The sequence below is a fragment of the Lichenostomus cassidix genome, chromosome 21 (assembly GCF_008360975.1).
Source record: "Lichenostomus cassidix isolate B80296 chromosome 21, HeHo_3.0, whole genome shotgun sequence".
NCBI classification, from domain to species: Eukaryota; Metazoa; Chordata; class Aves; order Passeriformes; family Meliphagidae; genus Lichenostomus; species Lichenostomus cassidix.
This window is the reverse complement of record NC_139501.1, coordinates 1484987-1502636: the sequence shown is the minus strand read 5'-3', so window position 1 is coordinate 1502636 and position 17650 is coordinate 1484987. Positions and strand designations below refer to the sequence as shown.

General features: G+C 56.3%; 1 protein-coding gene across 5 annotated transcripts in view; it reads right to left on the bottom strand.

Moving 5' to 3' along the window:
- Positions 1-17650, bottom strand: part of AGRN (agrin) — a 109204-nt gene continuing 91554 nt past the window's right edge. For 3 of the 5 annotated variants that reach the window (XM_085080174.1, XM_085080176.1, XM_085080177.1), the window contains 9 exons: positions 16803-16967; positions 15918-16029; positions 14125-14136; positions 13296-13412; positions 11144-11333; positions 10013-10100; positions 5230-5454; positions 3728-3831; positions 1-2751 (listed from right to left, as the gene is read on the bottom strand). In XM_085080174.1, the coding sequence (XP_084936300.1) occupies positions 2594-2751; positions 3728-3831; positions 5230-5454; positions 10013-10100; positions 11144-11333; positions 13296-13412; positions 14125-14136; positions 15918-16029; positions 16803-16967 (1171 nt within the window). In that variant the 3' untranslated portion in view covers positions 1-2593. The remainder of the gene's footprint in view (positions 2752-3727; positions 3832-5229; positions 5455-10012; positions 10101-11143; positions 11334-13295; positions 13413-14124; positions 14137-15917; positions 16030-16802; positions 16968-17650) is intronic. The other 2 variants (XM_085080175.1, XM_085080178.1) reach the window with 1 other exon arrangement.

Sequence of the window (17650 nt, the reverse complement as noted above, 5' to 3'; positions counted from 1 at the left end):
TCGTTTCCAAACTTTATTTCATGGTGATTGACGAAAGACACGAGTTAGTAATGGTTACATCATGCTGCTCCTCTACCGTGCATTGCCCTTCGGAATTCACCCTCTCCGTGAAGCCACACCCACAGCTCGGGGGGTTTAAATTAAAAAAAAGCCAAAAAAATCAAATTTGGGAAAAAAAAACCAACCTCGATGTGGGTTTTTTGGTGGTTTTTTTGCACACCCGTGGTGTAAAGGTTATTAAAATCAAGCCCAGGTGAAGTTTGCAGCCCCCAAGGACCCCAAATCCTGGTTTAAGGCATTTCCAAGCCCTGGCAAAAGCAGATGGAGTTTTTTTTAAATTTTTGGGGGGTTTTTTGTGTTTTTTTTTTTGTTGTTTCTTGGCTTCGTTTTGGCAGCTTTCCCAAAAATCGACAGCCAGCTGGAAATCACAATGCCAAAACCAGACTGGGGGATTCCCACCCCCATTCCCAAATCCCATTTCCAAATCTCAATCCCATTCCCAAATCCCATTCCCAAATCCCATTCCCAAATCCCATTCCCAAATCCCAAACCCATTCCCAAATCCCATTTTCAAATCTCAATCCCATTCCCAAATCCCATTTCCAAATCTCAATCCCATTCCCAAATCTCATTTCCAAATCCCATTTCCAAATCCAATTTCCAAATATCAATCCCATTCCCAAATCCCATTTCCAAATCCAATTCCCAAATCCCAAAACACAGAGTCCCAACTCTTTCCCTCCTATCCCACCCCACCCTCTTGGGATCATTTCCCACCAAAAATCCCAATTTTCTCACAAAAAATCCCAATTTTCTCACCAAAAATCCCAATTTTGATCCAAACCCCACTAAAAATGGGGATTTTGGCACCCACAGAACCTCTCCTCTCACCCCACCCAGGGCACAGCCCCGGGGGATGCTGAACCCCTGGATTTCCCACAGGAATGTCACTTTTTTTTCTGTTTTTCAATCAAATTAAATGGAATAAAAGCAGATCCAAGTGGTTTTCTGCAGGTTTTTTGGTTCCACCTGTGTGGAGAGCTCACCCTGAGAGAAGGAATTTCGCTTTTCCTGCCTCCAAACTCAGTGCCAAAACCCTCATTTTTAACGGGAATTCGGGAAAAAGCTGCCGAATTCTGTCAGCTTGGGCAGGAATTCACACCCAAACCCCGGTGGGATCCTTCAGAAAAATCCCACAAACCAACACCAATCCCGTGTTTTTGCACAGAGTGACTCCCGCGGGTGGCAAAGGGACAAAAACACCACAAAACACCCCAAAATCCTTCCCAGGGAGCGGGAATCCCAGCGGAGGATGGGATTGTTATTCCCAGAGCTGTGATCCATCCCTTCTCCTCCAGCTTCCAGGAGATCCAGACGCAAAGCTGCTGCCAACCCCAACCCCAATCCCAACCCCAATCCCAATAATCCCAATCCCACCCCAGCCGCCCAGAAACTTCAGAACCGACCCCGAAATATTCCCTTTCCGGGCAGAAAACCCTTAAAAATCCCCCCAAAACGCTCTCCCATCCCGCTGGAGCCGTTCCTGCCGGGCTGGCAGCACCCAGAGGAGCGTGGAAGACCCAAAAACTCGAATTCCGAGGGGAAAATCCCGAATTCTCTCGGCGGGAGAAGCTCCGGCGGCGGCTCTGCTTTCCCGCGGAGACAAGAGGCTGGAAATGGCTGAAGGACACAGCCAGGAGACCTTGGAGAAGGGCAAAGGGATCCTCCCAGCCCCTTTGGAAGAGGGGGAGCACTCCCAGCCCTCAGAGGAGCTCCGAGAGATCCCCAAATCGCGGAGGACGAGGCTGGCGGCCTCGGGAAGAGCAGCCAGGGCGCCGGGACGCTCCGGGTGAGCGCAAAGCGTGGCCGTGAGGATCCACAGCCGCTCCTGCCCGCGTCCAGGAGGAGGAGAACCGCTGGGAAAATCCACATTTTTCCTCCCTGGCGCCTCTCAGTCCAGCAAAAGTCACAAGACAACCACGGGGCGAAGCTTTGGCCTCAGGCCCGGAGTAGGCCCGGAGTAGGCCCGGAGTAGGCCCGAGCAGGCCCGGAGTAGGCCCCAGCAGGCCCGGCTCTCTCCCTTCCAGTGCGTGGCATCCCTGATTTGAGCAGAGCTCGAAGGAGAAAAGCACTTGAGATCCTTACACACATAAATTACAGTGAGAGGAACGGGGGCAGGAGGGGACGGGGTGAGCGCAGACCCCGCAGCAGGGCGGGGATTCCCTGCCGGGAGTTCGGGGTGAATAATCCGTGAAGGCCTCGCCGGCTTTGCCCTCCCAGGGGCGCGAGCAGCCCCCCAAAACCACGAGGAGAAAGGGGGGAAACGACCCCAAAAAGAAGAAGAAGAAGCTTCAAGTATGAAGATTTACACGGCGGCGGGGAAGTTCTTCTGTCGCTCGTGGGGTCGAGGTTTGTTCTTTTGCTGCTGGTCGGGTCGAGCCTCCCCACAGAACCCGAAAGAAAAGGGGTGTCCTGCCCTCCCTTCCCCCCCAAAAATATAAAAAGCAATAAGTTTACAAAAATAGAAAATAATTACAGCAATAGGCAGGAGGGAGGAGGAGGAGGAGGAGGAGGAGGAGGGAGTCCCTGGGCTCTACTGGGCCGAGCAGTGCAATATCCGGGGTTGGTTCAGGGCGTCCTCCAGCAGCTGCAGCTCGCGGCCGTCCACCAGCACGTCCCGGACACAGCCCACGAACCCCGTGCTGAACGCCTTGGGCAGCCGCTGCGGCACCGCCAGCTTGTCCAGACCCCCTGGGGACAGAAAAATGTCACACAGTGTCACACCCACAGTGTCACACACAGCCCACAAACCCCGTGCTGAAGGCCTTGGGGAGCCGCTGCGGCACCGCCAGCTTGTCCAGACTCCCTGGGGACAGAAAAATGTCACACAGGGTCACACACAGTGTGTCAGACCCATACACAGGGTCACACAGTGTCACACACCCAGTGTCAGACCCATACACAGTGTCACACACAAAGCCTGTGCTGAACGCCTTGGGCAGCTGCTGGGGCACGGCCAGCTTGTCCAGCCCTCCTGGGGACAGCAGGACAGGGTCAGCAGGTGGACAAGGGACAGCCAAAGTGACCCCCAGTGTCACACAGTGTCACACACACAGCGTCACACAGTGTCATGGCTTGGGCAGCTGCTGGGGCACGGCCAGCTTGTCCAGACCCCCTGGGGACACAGGACAGTGTCATACAGTGTCACACGGTGTCACACAGTGTCATACAGTGTCACACAGGGTCACACAGTGTCACACAGTGTCACACAGTGTCACACGGTGTCACACGCTCACACAGTGTCACACACACGCGGGGTGTGGACAGAAGAGAGGGACATCCCCATCCCACTGCAGGAGGGACATCCCCGTCCCACTGAGGGGAGGACATCCCCATCCCCCTCCAGGAGGGACATCCCCATCCCACTGCAGCCCCAAATCCTTGATCAGGGACACAGGGACACAGGGAACGCTCAGGGACACAGGGACACAGGGGCACAGGGGACGCTCAGGGGCACAGGGAACGCTCAGGGACACAGGGACACAGGGAACACTCAGGGACACAGGGACACAGGAACACAGGGGACGCTCAGGGACACAGGGACACAGGGAATGCTCAAGGACACAGGGAATGCTCAGGGACACAGGGACACAGGGACACAAGGAACGCTCAGGGACACAGGGACACAAGGAACGCTCAGGGACACAGGGACACAGGGGACACTCACCCAGCCACAGCGCCCCGTCCGTGTCCAGCTGGGTGGCCCCGAGAGGAGAGGAGCCGGCGATGGGAGCTTCGTTGCCAACCTGGAGAGAGCCTTCCCTCTGCACCCTGCTCGAGAGAGGGAGGGAGGGAGAGCGGGAATTAATTAACAGGAATTAACGAACAGGAATTAACGAACAGGAATTAATGAACAGGAATTAACGAACAGCCCAGAGCTGCTCCCTGCGGATCCTGGCACTGGGAGCCACCAGAGCTTGTCCAGCGGCAGAGCTCAGCAGCCCACAGTGTCACCCAGACACGGGGACAGTCCCCTGCAGCCCCCCGTGCCACCCTGCAGAGCCACACAGCCCTGGCAGGGGCACAGCTTCCCCCAGCAGGGATCCCTGGCAGGCCAGGTGTGATCCTCACCACTCCCACCTCCCAGAAAAACCATAAAACCAGAAGGTGAAGCCCTCAGCCATCCCAAAGCCACGGCATGACCCTTCCACACCTCCTGGCTGCTCCCCTGGGACATTTCCAGGCAGGGCAGGGCAGGAGCTCCTCTGTCCTTATCCGAGGAGTGATCCTTGGGATCACCCTGACTGAGCTGCCTCATTCCCAGCTGGACCAGCCCGATCCTGATCCCAATCCCAGTCCTGATCCCAATCCCGATTCTGATCCCAATCCCGATCCCAATCCTGATCCTTATCCCAACCCTGATTCTGATCTCAATCCCGATCCAGACTCCAAACCCAATCCCGATCCCAAACCCAATCCCGATTCTGATCCCAATTTTGATCCCAATCTCAATCCTGATCCCAATCCTGATCCCGATCCTGATGCCAAACCCAATCCCGATCCCAAACCCAATCCCGATTCTGATCCCAATTCCGATCCCAATCTCAATCCTGATCCCAATCCTGATCCTGATCCTGATGCCAAACCCAATCCTGATCCCAATCCTAATTCTGATCTGAATCCCCAACCCAATCCAAATCCTGATCATGTTCCCGACCCCAATCCCATGCCAATCCCACTCCTGATCCTGACCCTGATCCCAAACCCAATCAATCCTGATCCCAATCTCAATCCTGACCCCAAACCCAATCCCAATCCCGATCCAAATCCTCATCCTGATCATGTTCCCAATCCCGATCCCATCCCAATCCCACTCCTGATCCCGATCCCGATCCTGATCCCGATACCAAACCCAATCCTGATCCCAATCCCAATCCAAATCCTGACCCTGATCCCAAACCCAATCCCAAACCCGATCCCAACCCTGATCTCAATCCCGATCCCAACCCTGATCCTGATCCCAATCCTGATCCTGATCCCGATCCCAATCCCAATCCCAATTGTGGTCCCGATCCCCATCCCATCCCAATCCCACTCCAGATCCCGATCCTGATCCCAATCCCATCCCAATCCCACTCCTGATCCCAAACCCAAACCCAATCCCGATCCCAAACTCAATCCCAAATCCAACCCTGACCCCCATCCCAATCCCATCCCGCTCCCCCGCACCGCGAGGCCTTGATGTGGATCCACTGGTTGGTGTTGACGGGCACGGTGGAGCGCAGCACCACGGGTTTGGAGCCCAGGTCGTAGGCCAGCTGCACGAAGCCGTCCACGATGGCGAGCGCGATGTAATCGGCCCTGTCCAGCCCCTTGCCGCTCCACAGCAGCAGCCCCTGCGTGGCCTCGGTGCGGATGGTCAGCTCGAAGCGGTTGGACTGCAGAGCCTTCTCGCTGTGGGGACAGCGGGGTCGGGACGGGCTGGGGACACTCCTCGGGGAGCCGGAGCTGCCCGGGAGCCGGAGGGGTAATGCTGTCTGTCCCTGGGATTGGGGTCTGAGGGGTTTGTCCCCATTGCTGTCCTCGAGGGTGGCACATTCTGGGGTTTGTCCTCACTGTCACCCTCGAGGGTGGCACATTTTGAGGTCTGTCCCCATTTTGGGGTCTGTCCCCATCACTGCTCTCAATGGTGGTACATTTTGGGGTCTGTCCCCATTGCTGCCCCCGAGGGTAGCACATCCTGGGGTCTGTCCCCACTGCCACCCTCAAGGGTGGCACGTTTTGGGGTCTGTCCTCGCTGTCACCCTCGAGGGTGGCATGTTTTGGGGTCTGTCCCCACTGTCACCCTCAAGGGTGGCATGTTCTGGGGTCTGTCCCCATGCGCCCCAAGGGTGGATGATTTTGGGGTCTGTCCCTGGAGGGTGGATGATTTTGGGGTCTGTCCCCACTGCTGCCCTGGAGGGTGGCACATTTTGTGGTCTGTCCCCATTTTGGGCTCTGTCCCCATTGCTGCCCTTGGTGGTGGTGGATTTTGGGGTCTGTCCTCACTGTCACCCTCGAGGGTGGCACATTTTGGGGTCTGTCCCCATTTTGGAGTCTGTCCCCATTGCTGTCACCCTGGAGGGTGGCACATTTTGGGGTCTGTCCCCATTGCTGCCCTTGAGGGTGGATGATTTTGGGGTCTGTCCCCACTGCTGCTCTCAAGGGTGGATGATTTTGGGGTCTGTCCTCACTGTCACCCTCGAGGGTGGCACATTTTGGGGTCTGTCCCCACTGCTGCCCTCGAGGGTGGATGATTTTGGGGTCTGTCCTCGCTGTCACCCTCGAGGGTGGCACATTTTGGGGTCTGTCCCCACTGCTGCCCTTGGCGGTGGTGGATTTTGGGATATCAGAATTCCTGGGCTCAGAAGATCCAAGCCAGATCCAAGGAGTGGCCCTGGCAGTCTCTGACTTTCCCCGATATCCCAAACCCCTCTCCTGGGATTTCCCTGACATCCCAAATCCCTCTCCTTGGATTTCCCCAATCTCCCAAATCCCTCTCCTGGCATTTTCCCCAATCTCCAGCCGGATCCTCATGGAGCACCAGCCCCATCACTCCCAGCAGCCTCAGTCCCCTGGGATGGAGGCAGCAAAACCTTCCTTCCCTCAGGTCTTTCCCCAAGGCAGGAATGAAGCAAAGATGGGATTTCCCCCATTTTGGCATCCCTGTTTTCCCTTTCGGAACACACAGAGTGACCACCCACTCCTGGGACAGACTGGACAGCAGGGACAGCACAGAGCTGCCCATTCCCAAGGGACACCCAAGGGCAGGAGCAGGCTGCCATGTCCTCCCGAGGTCACCCAGCCTGGCTGGTGGCCCTTTGGGGTCCCTGCAGGGACAGGGGATCCCCCTGGTCACTCTCCCTCTGCAGAGCTGCATCCCTCACGGACAGACAGCTGGACAGGGACACCACAGGGACACCACGGGGACACCACAGGGACACCACGGGGACACCACGGGGACACCACGGGGACACCACAGGGACACAGCAAGGACACAAGGACATGCAGAGGCATGGGCAGAGCACAGACACAACAGCCTGGCACTCACCTGGGCTCCAGGGGGGAATCCAGCGCCTCGGGACTCGGGTGGGGAGAGAAGGGGAGCGAGCCATAAGCGCAGGGCAGCGAGGAGAGCCTTCCTTCCCTTTTCCTTCCTTCCCTTTCCTTCCTTCCCTGTCTTTCATCCATTCCCTGCCTTCCTTTCCTTTCCTTTCCTTTCCTTTCCTTTCCTTTCCTTTCCTTTCCTTTCCTTTCCTTTCCTTTCCTTTCCTTTCCCTTCCCTTCCCTTCCCTTCCCTTCCCTTCCCTTCCCTTCCTTTCCCTTTCCCTTTCCCTTCCCTTCCCTTCCCTTCCCTTCCCTTCCCTTCCCTTCCCTTCCCTTCCCTTCCCTTCCCTTCCCTTCCCTTCCCTTCCCTTCCCTTCCCCCTTCCCTTCCCTTCCCTTCCCTTCCCTTTCCTTTCCTTTCTTTCCTTTCCTTTCCTTTCCCTTCCCTTCCCTTCCCTTCCTTCCTTTCCTTTCCTTTCCTTTCCTTTCCTTTCCTTTCCTTTCCTTTCCTTTCCTTTCCTTTCCTTTCCTTTCCTTTCCTTTCCTTTCCTTTCCTTTCCTTTCCTTTCCTTTCCTTTCCTTTCCTTTCCTTTCCTTTCCCTTTCCTTTCCTTCCCTTCCCTTCCCTTCCCTTCCCTTCCCTTCCCTTCCCTTCCCTTCCCTTCCTTTCCCTTTCCCTTTCCCTTTCCTTTCCTTTCCTTTCCTTTCCTTTCCTTTCCTTTCCTTTCCTTTCCTTTCCTTTCCTTTCCTTTCCTTTCCTTTCCTTTCCTTTCCTTTCCTTTCCTTTCCTTCCTGCACAGATCCCAGGCTGGAACTGCCTGGAATTGTCCCTGGGATGAAGCAGAGAGGCAGGAATTGGGATGAACCTCCTGCAGCCAGCGGGACAGCTGCCCAGCAGCAGGAAAAATCCACTTTTCTGTGGGAGCAGCACCCTGCAGGATGGGCCAGCACAGCCAAAAGGGGCTGGGAAAGGCTGGGAAAAGTCTGGGAATGGTGACATTCCCTTGGCAGGGCACTGGGACAGCAGGGTCAGTGGCAGGGATGTGGCTCGGGGACTGCTGGGCACTTGTGGGGTCACCTCTGGCTGCTGGTGGCACTGCCCGGCTTAGGAGGACACTCAGGATAATCCTAAAAATCCTAAAAACCCTAAAAACCCTAAAAACCCTAAAAATCCTAAAAATCCTAAAAACCCTAAAAATCTTAAAAATCCTAACCAGCCTTTCCCAGGCACCGAGAGCATGCAGTGCTGCCCATGCACAGGCACAGCTCAGCCCCACGGCCCTGCCATGGGATCGTGGGATCATGGGATCATGGGATCAGGGGATCATGGGATCATGGGACCCTGACCCTTCTCCTGACCCCTCATCCATTCCCAGCCATCCCCCAGTGGCACTGCCACATCCACGCTGGAAAAATCGGGATTTTTCCATCACCCTGAGTTTCCATCTCCATCACATTCAGCTGTGCTGGGGCAGGAAAACCACGGGAATTTCCCTTCCCTGTGCTCACCCTGAAACTCCGTTAAAATCATGCTTGAAAATTCAATTTAAGGCATGCTGGAGGGGACAAGACCTGGATGTGGCAGGGCTGGGACAACATCTGGCTGTGGCAGGGCTGGGACAACATCCAGATGTGGCAGAGCAGCTCCTGCAGCCCCACGAGTTGCTGGCAGCACCTCCAGAACGGGAATATTCCCACAAAATATTCCCACAGAATATCCCCAAATCCCTCCCCGGAGCTTGGGGTGACCGTGGGGACGCGGTGGGGACAGGTGGGTGTGGCAGGGCTGTACTTACGCTGGGATCTCGTTGCTCAGGTGGCTTGGAAACAGAGAAACAGGACATTGAGAGGACAGACAGACAGACACACAGACAGGGACAGACAGCAGCTCCACACGGACACCCCACAGGGAAATAGGGAATGGGATTGGGGTTGATCCCAGAGCCGATCCCAGAGCCCTGGAGTGGGGAATGAACCCCGGTGGGGAGGGAGGAATGGCACTGAGCCACACCACGGTGGGCCAGGAGACCCCTGGAGCAGAAACTCCCAGCCTGGAGAACCTCAGGGAGCAGCTCAGCTCGTTCCCAGAGGGAATTCCCAAGGGCCAGCACAGCCACGGGGCTGGGCAGAGGCTGGGAAGGTGACACGTGGTGTCCCAAAGCAGAGATGTCCCATTCCTGGTGGCAGAACCATCCTTGGGACACAACGGATCAGCTCCATCCCATTCCCATTCCCATTCCAGAAAAAGGATCAGCTCCATCCTATTCCCATATGCTGTGCCACACATAGGATCAGCTCCATCCCATTCCTATTCCCATTCCTATTCCCATTCCCATTCCACAAAAAGAATCAGCTCCATCCCATTCCCATTCCCATTCCACACATAGGATCAACTCCATCCCATTCCCATTGCTGTGCCCCATTTCCAGATGAGACACATAGGATCATCTCCATCCCATTCCTGTTCCCATTCCTGCACTACAAAAAGGATCAGCTCCATCCTATTCCCATTCCCCACAAAGGATCAGCTCCATCCCATTCCCATTCCCGTTCCCGTTCCCATTCCCGTTCCACACAAAGGATCAGCTCCATCCCATTCCTGTTCCCATTCCCGTTCCACACAAAGGATCAGCTCCATCCCATTCCCATTCCTGTTCCCATTCCCATTCCCATTCCCATTCCCATTCCCATTCCCATTCCCATTCCCATTCCCATTCCCATTCCCCACAAAGCATCAGCTCCATCCCATTCCCAAAACACGCTCTAGCCCCACAGGCAGCAGATCCACAGCCAAGCCTGGAGTTGGGAATTTTTGGGGAAAACCTCTCTGCCACCAGGGCAGCTTTGGAGGGAAGGACTGGGAACACCTGGAGCTGCTGGATGGCAGCTTTTCCAGCCCCAATTCCCTGCTTTGGGCCCCCCAGGTACCTCCTGGTGATGGCATTGTGGTACTCCAGGTACGTCCTGCCATCGAAGGCCACAGCCTCGGTGTCCCCAGCCGCCTTCTCGATGATCACTGCGAGGGGAAAGACGTGGGGATGGGAAAAGGAGCTGTCCCTCCATGCCACCTCAGCCCCTCTGTGCCACCCCCAGCTCCTGTGTCACCTCCAGTCCCTCCATGCCACCCCAGCCCCTCTGTGTCACCTCCAGCCTCTCTGTGTAACCCCCAGCCCCATCATGGCACCCTCAGCTCCTCTGTGTCACCCCAGCCTCTCTGTGCCATCCCCAGCACCCCATGCCACCCTCAGCTCCTCTGTGCCACCCTCAGCCCCATCATGGCACCCTCAGCCCCCCTGTGTCACCTCCAACCCCTCTGTGTCACCCCCAGCCCCTCTGTGTCACCTCCAGCCCCTCCATGCCACCTCCAGCCTCTCTGTGCCACCCCCAGCCCCATCATGGCACCCTCAGCTCCTCTGTGTCACCCCAGCCTCTCTGTGCCATCCCCAGCACCCCATGCCACCCTCAGCCCCTCTATGCCACCCTCAGCCCCGCCATGGCACCCTCAGCCCCATCATGGCACCCTCAGCCCCGCTGTGTCACCTGCAGTCCCTCCATGTCACCCCCAGCCCCTCTGTGTCACCCTCAGCACCCCATGGCACCCTCAGCCCCCCATGGCCACCTCCAGCCCCTCTGTGCCATCCCAGCCTCCATCTGTGTCACCTCCAGCCCCTCTGTGTCACCCCCAGCACCCCATGGCCACCTCCAGCCCCTCTGTGCCACCTTCAGCCCCTCTGTGCCACCCCAGCCCCATCATGGCACCCTCAGTTTCTCTGTGTCACCTTCAGTCCCTCCATGCCACCCTCAGCCCCTCTGTGTCACCCTCAGCCCCTCTGTGTCACCTCCAGTCCCTCCATGCCACCTCCAGCCTCTCTGTGCCACCCCCAGCCCCATCATGCCACCCTCAGTCCCTCAGTGTCACCTTCAGTCCCTCCATGCCACCCTCAGCCCCTCTGTGTCACCCCCAGTCCCTCTGTGCCACCCCAGCACCCCATGGCACCCTCAGCCCCTCTGTGTCACCTCCATCCCCCCCATGCCACCCGCACCCCCCCCGGCCCTCACCCTTGTCACAGTGAGCCCCCGAGAAGCCCCTCTGGCAGGAGCACTGGTAGCCCCCCAGGCTGGGCTGGCAGGAGCCCCCGTTGTGGCAGGGGTTGGGTTTCTGGGTGCAGGGGTGACCCCGGAACGGTGACACCTCCATGGCCCGGCGGATGTTGTGCTCCTCCAGCAGCTGCACGCCCTGCAGCGAGATCTGCGCCGAGGGAAACTGAGTCACAGCGAGTTCTGAGGGCTTGGGGTGGGTTTGGGGTGGGTTTGGGGTGGGTTTGGGGTGGGTTTGGGGTGGATTTCCCGGGGAAATCAGGGATGGCTCATCCCTGGGAGTGTCCCGGGACAGGCTGGGTGGGGCTGGGATGGTGGCAGTGTCCTTGGCCAGAGGACAGGAGGGGCTTTGAGGTCCCTTCCATCCCAAATCCCTCTGGGATTGCCTGAGGATCATCAGAGCCACACCATCCAACCCTCCATCCCAAATCCCTCTGGGAATCCCTGATGATCATCAGGGAGATGCTGGGCAGTGTCCTTGGGGTGAGAGGAGGTGGGAATCCATCCCTGAGATGGGGATTTATCCCTGAGGTGGGAATTCATCCCTAAAATGGGAATTCATCCCTAAAATGGGAATCCATCCCTAAAATGGGAATCCATCCTCGAGATGGGAATCCATCCCTGAGATGGGAATCCATTCCTAAAATGGGAATCCATCCCTAAAATGGGAATTCATCCTCGAGATGGGAATCCATCCCTGAGATGGGGATTTATCCCTGAAATGGGAATCCATCCCTAAAATGGGAATCCATCCCTAAAATGGGAATCCATCCCCAACCCCCCATGTCCCTGTGACCCCACATTCCCCTGCTGTCCCCCACTGGGGTCACTTTTCAACCAGGTGTGCTCCACGTGCCAGGACAGCTCCCAGTGCACCCGAGGACAGGGACCACAGCTCCCAGGGGACACTGGGCTGTCCTAAGGGGACACTGGGCTGTCCCCACTGGACACTGGGCTGTCCCAAAGGACACTGGGCTGTCCCAGCAGGACACTGGGCTGTCCTAAGGGGACACTGGGCTGTCCCAATGGACACTGGGCTGTCCCAACTGGACACTGGGCTGTCCCAACTGGACACTGGGCTGTCCCCAGCAGGACACTGGGCTGTCCTAAGGGGACACTGGGCTGTCCCACTGGACACTGGGCTGTCCCAAGGGGACACTGGGCTGTCCCAATGGACACTGGGCTGTCCCAACAGACACTGGGCTGTCCCACTGGACACTGGGCTGTCCCAATGGACACTGGGCTGTCCCAGCTGGACACTGGGCTGTCCCAGCAGGACACTGGGCTGTCCCAACAGACACTGGGGTGTCCCAGCTGGACACTGGGCTGTCCCAACAGGACACTGGGCTGTCCCAGCAGGACACTGGGCTGTCCCAGCAGGACACTGGGCTGTCCCCACTGGACACTGGGCTGTCCCACTGGACACTGGGCTGTCCTAAGGGGACACTGGGCTGTCCCAAGGGGACACTGGGCTGTCCCAGCTGGACATTGGGCTGTCCTAACTGGACACTGGGCTGTCCTAACTGGACACTGGGCTGTCCCACTGGACACTGGGCTGTCCCAGCAGGACACTGGGCTGTCCTAAGGGGACACTGGGCTGTCCTAAGGGGACACTGGGCTGTCCCAATGGACACTGGGCTGTCCCAAGGGGACACTGGGCTGTCCCAGCAGGACACTGGGCTATCCCAACTGACACTGGGCTGTCCCAGCAGGACACTGGGCTGTCCCAAGGGGACACTGGGTTGTCCTAAGGGGACACTGGGCTGTCCCAGCAGGACACTGGGCTGTCCCAACTGGACACTGGACTGTCCCAACTGGACACTGGACTGTCCTAACTGGATACTGGGCTGTCCTAGATGGACACTGGACTGTCCTAACTGGATACTGGGCTGTCCTAGATGGACACTGGGCTGTCCTAACTGGATACTGGGCTGTCCCACTGGACACTGGGCTGTCCCAACAGACACTGGGCTGTCCCAACTGGACACTGGTCTGTCCCAACTGGACACTGGTCTGTCCCAAGGGGACACTGGGCTATCCCAATGGACACTGGGCTATGTTAACTGGACACTGCCCAGCTCCCAGTGGACACTGGTCTGCCCAGCAGACTCACCCTCTGCACAGCTCCCTCGAAGCCGCTGGAGATGGCAGCTGCCCGAGCCAGCTTGGAGAAATCAGGGGCTCCCCCCACATAGAAGGGCTCCTTCAGGTTCAGCACCATGTGGGGCACCTGGCGAGAGAGGGGACAGCACGGAGAGGGTGTCAGGATGTCCCTGATTGTCCTGAGCCAGGCCAGGAGCTGGGCTGGATGATCCTCGTGGCTCCCTTAGTCCGGGATATTTGATGGATCTACAGAAGGGTGTCCAGGAAACCTCCTCATGCCAGGGACTGCCAGCTCCACCCCAGCAGGCAGGGTTGGATTTTGGGGAGATGCTCTTCCAACACCCCCAGACCCGGGAGGGGCTCTGTGACCCCAAATTTTGGGTATCCAAACATCACTCCAGACCTCGGCATGGATCCTCAAACCCCAGAGGGATCCAGCCTGGCTGCTCCAGGAGCTTCTCCTGCATCCCACGGCTTGAGGAGGTTCTCCTGCACCCCACGTGGAGGAGAAAATCCCCTCCTTGCTGCCACCCCGCTGGAAAATCCCAGGTGGGACTGGGAATTCTCAGGGCCACAGCAAGGATGGGGTGACATGGATCACTAGCTAATGTCTCGTGGGATTAACACACACACAAAAAAAAAATAAATAAATGACCGGATTAATTGGAATGGAATTAATCCCCTCCGGCTGGGGATGGAGGAGGGAGTGGCAATGAGCGGCTCTAAGCTACAGGAATCCTAAATCAGATGGGAAAGGGATGGAAAACATGGGAAAAAAAAAGCACGAGGCGCCGATGGCAGATGAGATGGAGGCGTCGGGGGGTCATACTTATCTGTACCTTACGGGATTTCTGGGATCCAGACAGCAGGGGAGGGAAAAATACAAAGGAAAAAGCGGAGGGAGAGAGAAAGAGAGAGAGAAAAGGGACATCAGTGGTGACATCGCAACGGCGGGGCTGCCACACCCCTCTGCCACCGCGGCTGGGGGCTCGGGGGGGGGTGGCAGGAGGGGACAGGAGGGGACAGGAGGGGACAGGAGGGGCAGTGCCACCCAGGGATGGGAGAGGAGCTCGGAAAGAGGAGAGGGAGGGAGGGAAAGCCCTGCTTGTGCAGGAATGCTGCAGCTCCGGGCGGATTTAGGGTGAGTTCGGCAGCGAGCAGGGCTTGAACTGCCTGCTGAGCTCCCTGGGGGGAGAGGGGCAGGGAGGGACCCCGAGGGGTGCAGGAATGCAGAACCCCCAGGAGTGCAGAACCCCGAGGAATGCAGGAACCCCGAGGGGTGCAGGAATGCAGGATCCCCAGAAGTGCAGGAACCCTGAGGGGTGCAGGAATGTAGGAACCCTGAGGAATGCAGGAATCCCCAGGAGTGCAGCAATGCAGGTATCCCCAGGAATGCAGGAATCCCCAGGAGTGCAGAACCCCGAGGAATGCAGGAACCCCGAGGAGTGCAGAATCCCTGAGGAATGCAGGAATGAAGGATCCCCAGGAGTGCAGGAACCCCAAGGAATGCAGGAACCCTGAGGAATGCAGGAATGCAGGAATCCCCAGGAATGCAGGAATGCAGGAACCCCGAGGAATGCAGGAACCCCGAGGAATGCAGGAACCCCGAGGAATGCAGGAACCCCGAGGAATGCAGGAACCCCGAGGAATGCAGGAATCCCCAGGAATGCAGGAATCCCCAGGAGTGCAGGAATGCAGGAACAGAAGGACAGGGATGGCAGAGGGAAGCAGCCATGGGTGCAGCAGTGTCAGGAGGCTTTCCCTGCTCCAGAACCTCCCCTCTGCCCCGGGGGAGCTCCTGACTCCCATCAGGGCCCTCAATTAACGACGGAATCATTAATTATTCCATTAACGATGGAATTATTCACCCACAGGAATTATTCGATGGAATTATTCACCCACATCCCTTCCCAACGTTGGCAGGGAGAGGTGAAGAGCTGCAACAGGGGATGGGGAGAGTGTGGGGAGCTCATCAGAGCGTTCCTGAAACCTGCCCGAGCTTTGTGTGCAGGACAGGGAGGGAGCAGGAGCTGGGAGCTGCAGGAAGGGATGCAGGAAGGGATGCAGGAAGGGATGCAGGAGCTGCAGGAAGGGATGCAGGAAGGGATGCAGGAAGGGATGCAGGAGCTGCAGGAAGGGATGCAGGAAGGGATGCAGGAAGGGATGCAGGAGCTGCAGGAAGGGCTGGGAGCTGCAGGAAGGGATGCAGGAAGGGATGCAGGAGCTGCAGGAAGGGCTGGGAGCTGCAGGAAGGGATGCAGGAGCTGCAGGAAGGGCTGCAGGGCTGCAGGAAGGGCTGGGAGCTGCAGGAAGGGCTGGGAGCTGCAGGAAGGGCTGCAGGAAGGGATGTGGGAGCTGCAGGAAGGGCTGCAGGGATGCAGGAAGGGATGTGGGAGCTGCAGGAAGGACTGGGAGCTGCAGGAAGGGCTGTGAGCTGCAGGAAGGGCTGCAGGGAGGGCTGGGAGCTGCAGGGAGGGATGCAGGGATGCAGGAAGGAATGCAGGGATGCTCTCCCCGCAGCACCCTCCCCTCCCCAGCTCCTGCCCACTCCTCCACCCTCAAACCCACAATTCCAACCCCACAACCCGGGAAATCCCTCCCGCCCCAGACCCTCTCTGCCCCCCCAGCTCACCGGGGACTCCCCTGTCACCCTGTCACCGTTGTTGACCCTCAGGACCCCCTTGCGGCCACTCCTCTCCAGCAGGACACTGACCCAGCTGTCCAGGGGCACTGGCTCCTTGCTCCTGGGGGAAAACAGGATGGGAAATTCCCAGGTGAGAGCTTTGCCTGCAGCAGCTGCACAGGGAGCTGAGCGATGATTTGGGATTTTAGCTTCTCTGTTTTCCATGTGTTTTTCCATGTAATCCTGTGATTCTCTAGTGTGTAACTCTGGGCTCCATACAGGTGCTGAGCTGATTTCTCTCGTTTTTAGACAAAATAATTCCTCTCTAGTCAATAATCCTCTCAATAGTTCCTCAAAATTCAAGGACACCTCACTGCCTCAGAGGTGTAAATATGTAAAAACATGTAAATATGTAAAATTTGTAAATTTGTAAATATGTAAACAGCAGTGAATTAATTGGGGGAGCAAACTTGGGGTAATTGACTTCATTAGCTGAAGATGTAATTGGAGGATTAACCCCTGATGGGCAAATGGACAGAAGTTATAAAGTGTGAAAAACTTGTGACCTTATAAAAAAGTTATAAAGTGTGAAAAACTTGTGACCTTATAAAAAAGTTATAAAGTATGAAAAACTCACAACCTTATAAAAAAGTTATAAAGTATGAAAAACCTGTGAGCTTATAAAAAACTTATAAAGTATGAAAAACTTGTGAACTTATAAAAAACTTACAAAATATGAAAAATCTGTGACTCAGAGTCCATTTAGGGTATAGCCCTGCCTGGGCTGTGATTGCCCTAAACACACCTGAAGTCCCTCAATAAATATAAATGATTTTATTCTCTTAACCTTGTCCAGCTCTGTTCGATTTAACCCCTGAGGCACCAGGAGCTCACCTGAGCACAGCTGCCCCCTTGCCCAGGTCGTATCTGTACTCCAGGTGTCCCTCGTGCAGCGCCAGCGACACAAAGTCCCCTTTGCCGTCACTCTTCTGCCCGTTGTAGAAGATCATCCCGCTGGGGCTCTTGGCCAGGAACACGACCTCCATGGACATCCTGTCCCTGCCAGGAGAGACAGATAGCTGTGAGCCCTGGGCTTTTTCTGATCTTAAAACTGTGGGGCAGGCATGGTTAAAGGGTTTGGTTTTGGGGTTTTAATAGGATTTTAGGTGCACAGCTTTTCATTTTATGGATTTGGCGAATTAGCGTGGAACACGACCTTCATGGACATCCTGTCCCTGCCAGGAGACACAGATAGCTCTGATCCCAGGGCTTTTTCTGCTCTTAAAACTGTGGGGCAGGCATGGTTAAAGGGTCTTATTTTGGGGTTTTAATAGGATTTTAGGTGTGCAGATTTGCAGAGGTGGAACACCATGTCCATATAGCACATATGCAATTTTATGGACTTGGCAAATTAGGTTGTTTTTATAGAATCCCCCAATAAAAAATGTAATAAATGAAGTAATTAATTAATTCCCCCTTTATTCTAAGGATTCCCCCCACGATGAGCCTAGAACCCATTACAAAATTACCCCATTACAAGATATGTTCCAGAGAGAACATATTTTTTTGAGTTTTTGGTAGCTCGGAGCTCTCTGGCCTCCTGCTGGGGATGTTTGGTTTTTCTGCCTTGCAGAACCCCGAAATTAAATGGAATATCAGACTGCAGAAATTACAGGGGTGGAGGCTGAGGGGACAGAGGATGTGGAAAGGGTACAGAAAATGTACAAAAGGGTATAGAAAAT